Source organism: Nematostella vectensis, chromosome 15, assembly GCF_932526225.1.
Source record: "Nematostella vectensis chromosome 15, jaNemVect1.1, whole genome shotgun sequence".
Lineage (NCBI taxonomy): Eukaryota > Metazoa > Cnidaria > Anthozoa > Actiniaria > Edwardsiidae > Nematostella > Nematostella vectensis.
Window position 1 is genome coordinate 9,781,704 of NC_064048.1, and position 9,042 is coordinate 9,790,745.

A 9,042-nucleotide genomic window follows, 5' to 3' on the forward strand; every position below is an offset into this window, starting at 1 on the left:
CTGTATTACCAACACTAGACTAAGGTCCTGAGGGTGTCCGTAATAGCGAGGGTTGACTGTGGGGTCTGTTTCGTTCCTCTCCCTGCATTTTTCCGGCACTCTTGCTATAACAGTCCCGAGGGTGTCAGTTATAGCGAGGGTTGACTGTATTACGAACACTAGACTAAGGTCCCGAGGTTGTCCGTAATAGCGAGGGTTGACTGTGGGTTTGTTGTGTTCTGCTCCCTGCATTATAACGGCACTCTTGCTTTCACAGTCCCGAGTGTGACCGAAAAAGCGTAATAGCTAAAGAGTACACCTCTAGAGAGATAATGCTCCCAACGCTGGCTAAGGCCTCACTGCTACAACCGCTACACGTGAGATCTCGCACACTGACATGCGAGGAGCGTGGGTCTCCACGATTGCTTCAAAAACGCGTGGTCTGTTAACCACACCGCGCGAGCCGCCGGAAAATCCCGAGCATTCCATGTATCTTGATCAAAAACCCGATATGAAAATGATAGATGAGCGATGACAATAAAGGGTGACATTTCTGGAAAATGCAATCTGATAACATCTCCAAGACTCTGCGGCGTAGAAAGCACACACGTGCCCAAGGAATGAACTTTCCCCTCCAGAAATTACACGATTGCATTTTAGTTGATTTGTCACCTGTGTGTAAAGGTAATCTAAAACATCTGGCATCCAACGACAAATCCTCCTAAAGCGAATCTTTACTAAAGTGGCTATAATTATAAGCTGAAGTGTGGCACTTAGAAATAAAGTACGGTCCTTCTTATTCAGTCGTTTTGTCTGAAGGGTGATCATCTAAAGGAAGATTTTAACTGGGCACATTTTTCAGTTAAAAGTTTTGGTTACGATCTCATTAATCATGTCCACAGCTCGCTGATAACCAGGGGTAATGTAAGCATCACGTATCAAAGAACCTTTTTAACCTGCATCCTCATAATTCACAAATTTACAAATATTTTCTTATGGTCTGGGTTCATCAGCCCTCGAAGGGACAACATGACAGCCCAACCGTCAATGACGTTATAATCATTGACCTCGCTTTTTGGTGGCCATGACAACCCGTAGGGTCACGTGGTAGGGGGTTTGTTCCCGCAAAATACCAAGTCATACAGAGCATTCATTTCCACCGACTAATTCAAACAAGTAACTGAGAGATATTATCAATCAAATATCGTTTATAAGTTATTAATGAATGATTGGAATTGATGACGTAATGGATGATGGTCGAAGCTCGGCAAAAACAAAGCCGTATTTTCAATTGTAAATAATTTCAAATGGCTGGTTAATTCATCAATCGTATATTTTTTTCATATTTAGCTGATATTGATTAAGTACTACCAAAATAAGAACACTTAAAATGGGTGATCAACCTGTAAGCACTTATAGCTATAATGCGCGGTTTTCAACAGTGTCCACTAAAAACAGCATGTGAAATGCCTTAAACGCAGTCAACAAGACATCATGGTATTAAGAAGCGATTGCCTTTAGCACACTTTCGTATGCTTTTTAACTGCCGTGTAAAGGTTAAAACCTTAGTAAACCGTATCGCTCATCTTTCACATAGAGTGGGATAGCTTGAGAATTTAGAGTGGAAAATTCCGCGATCGAGAGCTTCTACTTAAACAAAGTAACAAAATTACAAGAGTCAAATATAAAGGGTGTGTGTCATGCGTGACTTTAGTGTGGGTCACTGTCGAAAATCTAAAGCGCGTCTCATCCTCTGCATTTTTTACATCATCTCTCGTTATCTGCAAATCAGGTATTCTTGACTCCCAAACTTCTACCTCTTAAGATGTTTTCATTGACATCTTGTGTCAAAAAAAAAAGAAAACTTGACCCATGAGGTGTTTACCCAAGGTCTTACCTCTGTCTGAAAATATATCAGTGAGCTTCTTCCGATAAGTCCGGACCAAAAGCAACGATTTTCCCGTCTATAACAATCGCACATACCATGACATTCTGGTTATTGTTTTCTCTCAGAGAGATGTGCTTGTATTTTCCCGCGGAAATCCCTGATTCAGGAGCATATCAATATTTGGGTGACCTTAAATCTCGCTCTCTTGGAGGCCTGGGTCTAAGGACTTTTCAAGACTTGTGTGATAAAGATTTGACAAAGCGATAAAGTTTTTTTGACACATTTTTGCCTCGAGTCTCAAATTGGAAGAAATCAGTATTTTTACCATGTTTTCTGGAGATCAGGGAGCGCGAAAACTTTGGCTCTTTTAAATATGGGCATCAATGCCCATATAAGGCAATGCATACGAAGGACACTATCCGTGGGGAATATGTTTAATATGCGTAGGGCTAGGCAGAAAAAGGTACATATATCAGAATCCTTCTTATCCCTGGTGCTGCCTTTGGTTTCAAATATGCTGCTTCTTAGTCCTTCTCCTTGTTTCCTTTGTATGTGCCTCCTTCTAGTCCTATTTAGCCGACCTCAGAGGTTTGGTACCTGATTCGGGTAGGTACTTCATGTATGATTCCCTGAAGTGTCAGCCTGCTGTTCTCTTCCTACTATACATAAAGTACATAAAGTACTTACCCTTATTCGGGCCTCATGGCGTGCGTGTGGATGGGAAAATTCTTACGGGGGAATTTAAGTGATGTATTGTCAAAATCACTTTTCTTTCAAAATCACTTTTCTTTATGCTGTGCATTATTTATGTATATATATTTTTTTTACTGATACGCAAGGATATTTAGCTATTGCGGTGAAGTTGGGCAAGCTTGCTAGCTCCTTTTTCCATGACTAAAGCACCGAAGAAAGGGGGATGAGCTGCTAGTGAGGCATCTAGTCCCTTCCAGGGCACTTATACTAGCTTTCTCATCTTTTGGATGTTTAAAGTGCTGAATAAATAAAAATGCAAAACTACTATGCCTAACAGAGTGTTGCTCATGAGGGATCGCCCGCCTGATGACTCTGCACCAAAAAAAAAATAGTTTAAATATATTTTGGTATCTTGGTTAAAAAATTGAAAGCTATACCCTTTTGAATTCTTCCAGGGGGAACACCCTCATCATTCATGTATCCCCCCTCTCACCCACGTTATCCTCCCTTCCCCCCCCCCCCCCCCCAACCCCCTTCCACGCGTGGGCGCCTCGAGCTCGCGAAACACACAGGCCTGAAACGCGAGGACGCAACCGAGCGTTGCTTGCAAAGATTACAACAGACATGGCGAAATTAGAAAACATAGAAGAGAATATTGCGCTCAAAACGCACGATACGGTCACGTCGATGAAAGTTGTCGGCTTTTCCAAACCTTTTATCGAGAATGTTTTGCTTTGCAAATTAATTTTTTATTAAGAAAAGTCAACGAGGTCTCAAAACAGCTCCAGGGCTGAGGGATTGGCTGATTAAATGTTTGCAATCTTGATATATAGCCATAGAACCGTGAAATACCCAATCCCAATAAAAGCGACTTTAGATTATAAAATGGACGGTCGAGCCCCTTTTTTGGTGAATTGTTCAAAGGCTTGAAGCAAATATAATGTCGTTCGAGTACAATATTTCATTACTTATCCAGGCGACTTCGTATATATATTTGTTAAATGAAGCGCTCAATACTATCGGAATACTTTAAGTGCGTTTGTTGAAAATCAGTTGGCGGTCTAAACAAACCCTTAAGCAATGAATTTCACTGACTGTTTGCACGCTTTTGTAGCGCCATGTCCGCGCACTTAAGAAAAGCATTCCACGGTTATCCTGTTAGAACAGGGTTCTTTGCTGTTTATTTTAACAGGAATTGCCGACAGAAGGCAAAGAGAAGAGAAAGGAATAGGAGGAAAATGGAATTTTTTTCTTCCCGATTGCCCAACCAAATAGAGAAAAGATGTCTCTGTTAGCAGGATATTTCACGGTTTGTGATACAGTACAACAGCAAGCACGTTTCTATATCACTAACACTGTGTGCACTTGGTAATGAACCAAGGGCCTATCCGCACTTGTCGAACAAAGTTTGTCTGGCCCGAACAAAAATGATAACAAATTTTGTCTCGGCCAAAAGTTATTAGCTAAAGTACATCCGCACTTATCGGGCCAAACAAATTAATTACAAACCGCCGACGTCAATCAAAATGCATTCTCGTATTTCTGGCGCGAATGAAATTGCACGTGTGGTTTGTTTACCTTTACAATTCGCCATGCTTCCAATGAATTACATCGCTCTACTCGTGTCGTTTCTGGCAATTTATTCATATTATCGACATCAGCAACAACTTCTACTTCTTCTTTGCTATTGGCAATTTAACGTAATTCACCAGAACGTCATTTTACAACGCATAAATCGGCGAAGACAACGTTTATTTCGACCATACTGGGTTTTGCCTCGGCCATTGCAGTCATGGTTTGAAATTCATTACCGCCAAAGAATAATTCCCGAGAATTTTTTTTATCGCCAGATGAGAATGAAACGCGTATCGTTTGACTTGCTGTTGGCAACAATTACGCCATATATACGCCGGCAAAACACGAGATTCAGGAACTGTATTCCTCCCGAGAAAATATTAGCTGTAGCTCTCTATCGATTAGCGCACGGTGGCGGATATGAGAACGCTGGAGTGGCCATGAATGTTGGACGTTCTACTGCTTTGGAAGCATTTGAAGACGTTGTAAACTCTTTGTATGCACTAAGGAACGAATACATAAAATTCCCGTCCACAATAGCTGAGACGCAAGATTCAATCGAAACCTTTGAACTGCTATCCGAACTTCCAAACATCGCTGGAGCGATTGACGGAACGCACATAAAAATTAAAGCACCACAAGAAAGCAAAGCTGATTACTGGAGCCGCTATTCACAATATGATGTTGTGTTTCACGACTCTCGAGTTTTGCGTAACACTGGAATTTATGAAAAAGCTGAACGTGGGGACGTGCATTTATCGACAGGTCTGTTGTTGTTATATTTATTGTTCAGTTCGTCGACGAGTTTTGCCCAGTATTTTCGCGAATCTTTGCTTTCGAGTCGTTCATGATATGATACCCACAGGTTAATCAAATACGTCTCCTCTTCTTTCTCGAAACTTTCAGTCTTTTTTGCTTTACTTGGTGCTGGCGCTTTGCCGCCTTTATCAAGTTGTTGCTTGTTCGCTTGTTGGTTGTTTTGCGGCACTTGTTGGTTTGCTTGTAAAGGCTGAAGCGGTGGATTCTGTACTTCATGTGGTTGCTCTACAATTTGAGACTGCGATTGACCATAAATACCAGCAGGATCAAACACTTGTGAGCCATAATAGTTGAAATAATAGTCCCGAGGAAAGTACGCCATGTTGTGACCTCGATTCACTCTGCGAAGATGAACTTTCCCGCGCAATTCGATCACGTTGGGTTATCAAGTAGGGTGATAATTGACAAAGCTGTCATGTTCGACATGATTTTGACGTTTGGCCTAGTTTTGTAGGGCTCCAAACCTCCCCAGCGGCGTCTTTGTAGTTTGGCCTGGCCGAACAAATTTTGTCTCAGCCGAACAAACGCATCCGCACTTGTTTCTTACAGTTGATGACAGAATTTGTGTCTAAATAAACAAGTTTTGTACAAGTGCGGATGGGCCCCAAGCAAGCTTTACATGCTCCATAGGTTTTGTCATTAAACTAATTTATTTAGAAATTCAGCATGGCTTAGCTTGTTGCATGAAATTCTACATGGCTTAGCTTGTTGCCATCAAACAATTGCGCTAAGACTAATCCCGTCTGATGTTGTTTGGTAAACCAATGATTTGTAGTTGTTTATTTTTTCATGGGTGGATCTACAGCGGAAAGTTATACGTGGCTGATATTAGTCAAGATAGAAGATAGTCTGTGTAATACGGGAAGGGTAATAATCGCAGCGGGCACGTAGAGATAGGGGGTTGGCGTACGTGGCTGCGCACCCCCTGATCTCGAACACAAACACGCAGTCCTTTAGTTTTCAGAAGTAGACAAATCTCAGCATTTTCGCGTATAATATCTAACGACTTCACAACCCAACATTGCAGATTAAACCTTTACCATGAAAATAATAATAATTTAATCGAATTTCCCAATATCGGAGATTAAGCTAATATCGGAGTGATTATGTAAGAAGCCACGAAACGACTTGCTGATTAGCTGTTCTTGTTTATATTTTCTCTTACAGGACTAAATTCTCGCCCTTTTATGTCTCCTTATCTAAAACGTTTCTAATGGTATGATAATATGTCCTTAGAAGACAAAATAAACAAGGCAATTACTGCATCATTCAGACCATAAGACTCCTTGTAAATTAAGTGCAAAGACACTCTAACATAGGCTTTAGCACCTTTTCTATCTGATCGTCTAAGAAACGTGCAAACATCGTTTTTTAAAATCTCAAACAAAGCATTAAAGGATTAGACAGTAAGTACTCGATGCTAACAAAGCAATAAAGGCAGACTTTTATTCATAAGATAGTGTTCGGATTCTAGCGCATTATGGTAAAGCCTGCATTATTCTTGCTTCGCGATTTTCCATAGGCAATGTTCCCGATTCGATGACACAAAAATTCATTATTTGTTACCTCTAATACCACATGGATCCGAATTATAGGAACATAAGGCGGAGTCCATTAGAGAATAAGATTGAATGGCGCTACAATAAAATGACTCCCTATAGCACCTCCCCTAGTAATAGTCTAGAAGAGGCTAATAGACCAGAAATACCGACAAAAAGGTTGTGCAATTTATGAATTATATCATCTTTCGTGGAATTATCTCATTGGCTCTTCTAATGAAGAATGCAAAATAATCAATTCGTCATAAAGAAATTTAGCTTGAGCAAAGACAATCAACACATTTTCATCAAGTGAAGCTTGTTGAGTATATCGATTTGCCTTTAAAACTTTTCACGTATGGTGACTGCATTAACTGAATTATCAAACCTATTAGCGTTTGATCATTAAAACTTCAAGCTTGGAATTGCGCGAGCTAAAGCGAAGGTCGCGTCATTGCAGCATACCAAGTACAACCTGCGGGAAACATACATCAAGGATACACAATGCGTTGGTTATTATATTTTGATGGAAATATGAAGACCAACGAAGACATCATGACCCGTGAATGTAGATAGGAATGCAACCTATGCGACCATCCACACGTACACCCTGACAAATGTGACCTCTTGCAATTACAAGCAATCTCAAACTTACATTTCAATAACACCATCTCGCCACACAAGACAAAGGCCCTCTGATTATGTAACCCAACTTGATTCCTTAGCCCTTAGGTATAGACCCTTTGCTGCTAAAGTGCGAATTCCTAATTTGCAACAGGTGTTAATATATTAATCACAGAAAGGTTATTGGGAAATTTACTTAGGAGTCAAGTTGTTGATGTACCGGGACTTTCTACGGCGACGCCTGGGCCCCAAGGAGAAAGGTTTAAGAAATGTAGATTAAAGACGAGGCTATCGATATATCCGGGGCTAAGTAAATATTAAAAGAACGCTTTCTTCCACAATAGGGTCTGGGAAGATCAAGGTCTGGATGCTAGCTTCGCCTTGGGTCTTATTCCAACGCTAGGGTTCCAAAGGAACAGGTTTAAGATCAAACATAATAGATGGCCCCGGGGCTAAGCATAACCATCACATTGCTAAAAGGATCTGGGAGGGTCATGGTCGAAGACGCTCAACAAGTAGCTGTTCGCCGACAACAAGGTCCCAAGGGGAACAAGTGAAAGTCACAGCAACGGATGCAGCATAGATAAAGGACGAGGCCATGCGCCTATCCTGGGCTAAGTAAACATTGCTAACATGGTAAATAAGTTATAAACAAATTGTTGGTTCATCCCGGGAATGAGGTAGACTCTACGGTACCAGAGGGGCAGGGAATCACGGTGACAGATGAATAGATAAAGGCGAGGCCATGGACCTCTCCTTCAGGCTGAATTGCTGTTAGATTAGTCTCTGTGTTTTTGTATTTTATCGATAAGTGTTCAAGTATCCGTAGTGTCGGGGCAGGCCCTTGCAGGGACCTTTTGTCCGTTCGCCTTCCCCTCTCTGCACTTATGTTTTTTTTATGTATTGTATCTTTATATATAAGTGTGGAGGAAGACTCTAAATAAATAATTAAATAAAATTGGTTAGGCAGTACCTTCAACTTGTAGAAAAGGGTTTGGGTTGGTCTAGCTCATTATTCAAACAGCCCCCCTCCCCCCCCCCCAAAAAAAAAAAAAACGAGTCTCGTTTAAAAAAAAAAAAAAAAAAACTCCGTTTGTCTCGAAGGCTTTGCTGATAAGTCTTTATACGTTTCAGGGTGACCGCTCAGTGAAGCAGAATCTACTGGCTTGTGACTAATCTCCCACCCCATCATTTCTTAGGCCATAATAGCCTATTTTAAAACTAACTGGTTTTATGACAGAAGCTTTTATGTTTATATACCCCGTTTTCTCGGCTCATGAAACGCCTTACGTTCAGGACGGGAGGGGATGTCTTCATGACCATTCCTTTTATACTACTTCCCTCCACGGTTAGTCTCGGTCCATGAGACGCATCACGTCTTACGAGGGTTCCTGCTTGAGTTTCCATCAACAAACTCTTGACTTTTTCAACTTTCCCTCGTTTGTTTCTTTTGCTAGAAATGCGGAAAATTTCCGGCGACTTTTAGGAGTCTAAGCACTTTGTGCAGCAAAGCTACAGGTAGCTAAACATCTGGAAAGGATTACGGAATTTGGTTTGAAAAGACTTGCGACCCCTCCCCTACCTTAAAGTGAAATAATCTAGAATGTGTGATATCAAGAGGATGTTAAGATGATCCGGACTTCAGTTCTAGCAGATACGAGCACAAAACAGGAAAAATAAGAAGCAATTAGAGACGCGTTGTTCTTGTATGCATTCCTGGATATCTTGTTCGCTGTGCAAGATAACCTCCTGATTGGGTTACGGAGGGCAGAGGAGATTGTCCCCTTACATACAAGCCAAAGTATGAAAGTTTTCAAGTGCTAGCTTTTCAGAACGCTCTTGGAACTGTTAAAACTCTGCCCTCCGTAGAGCTACAGAAACCCTGCATTCCATAACAAGAAAATAAAACGCTTGAGTAGCTTTGAG

General features: G+C 41.1%; 1 protein-coding gene across 1 annotated transcript; it reads left to right on the top strand.

The window, feature by feature from the left end:
• The first annotated feature begins 4,121 nt into the window (after window positions 1–4,121).
• Window positions 4,122–6,406, top strand: LOC125560753 (protein ALP1-like). Its single transcript, XM_048723084.1, has one exon. The coding sequence runs from the start codon at window positions 4,153–4,155 to the stop codon at window positions 4,984–4,986; it is 834 nt and encodes a 277-aa protein (XP_048579041.1). The 5' UTR covers window positions 4,122–4,152; the 3' UTR covers window positions 4,987–6,406.
• Window positions 6,407–9,042: the final 2,636 nt, after the last annotated feature.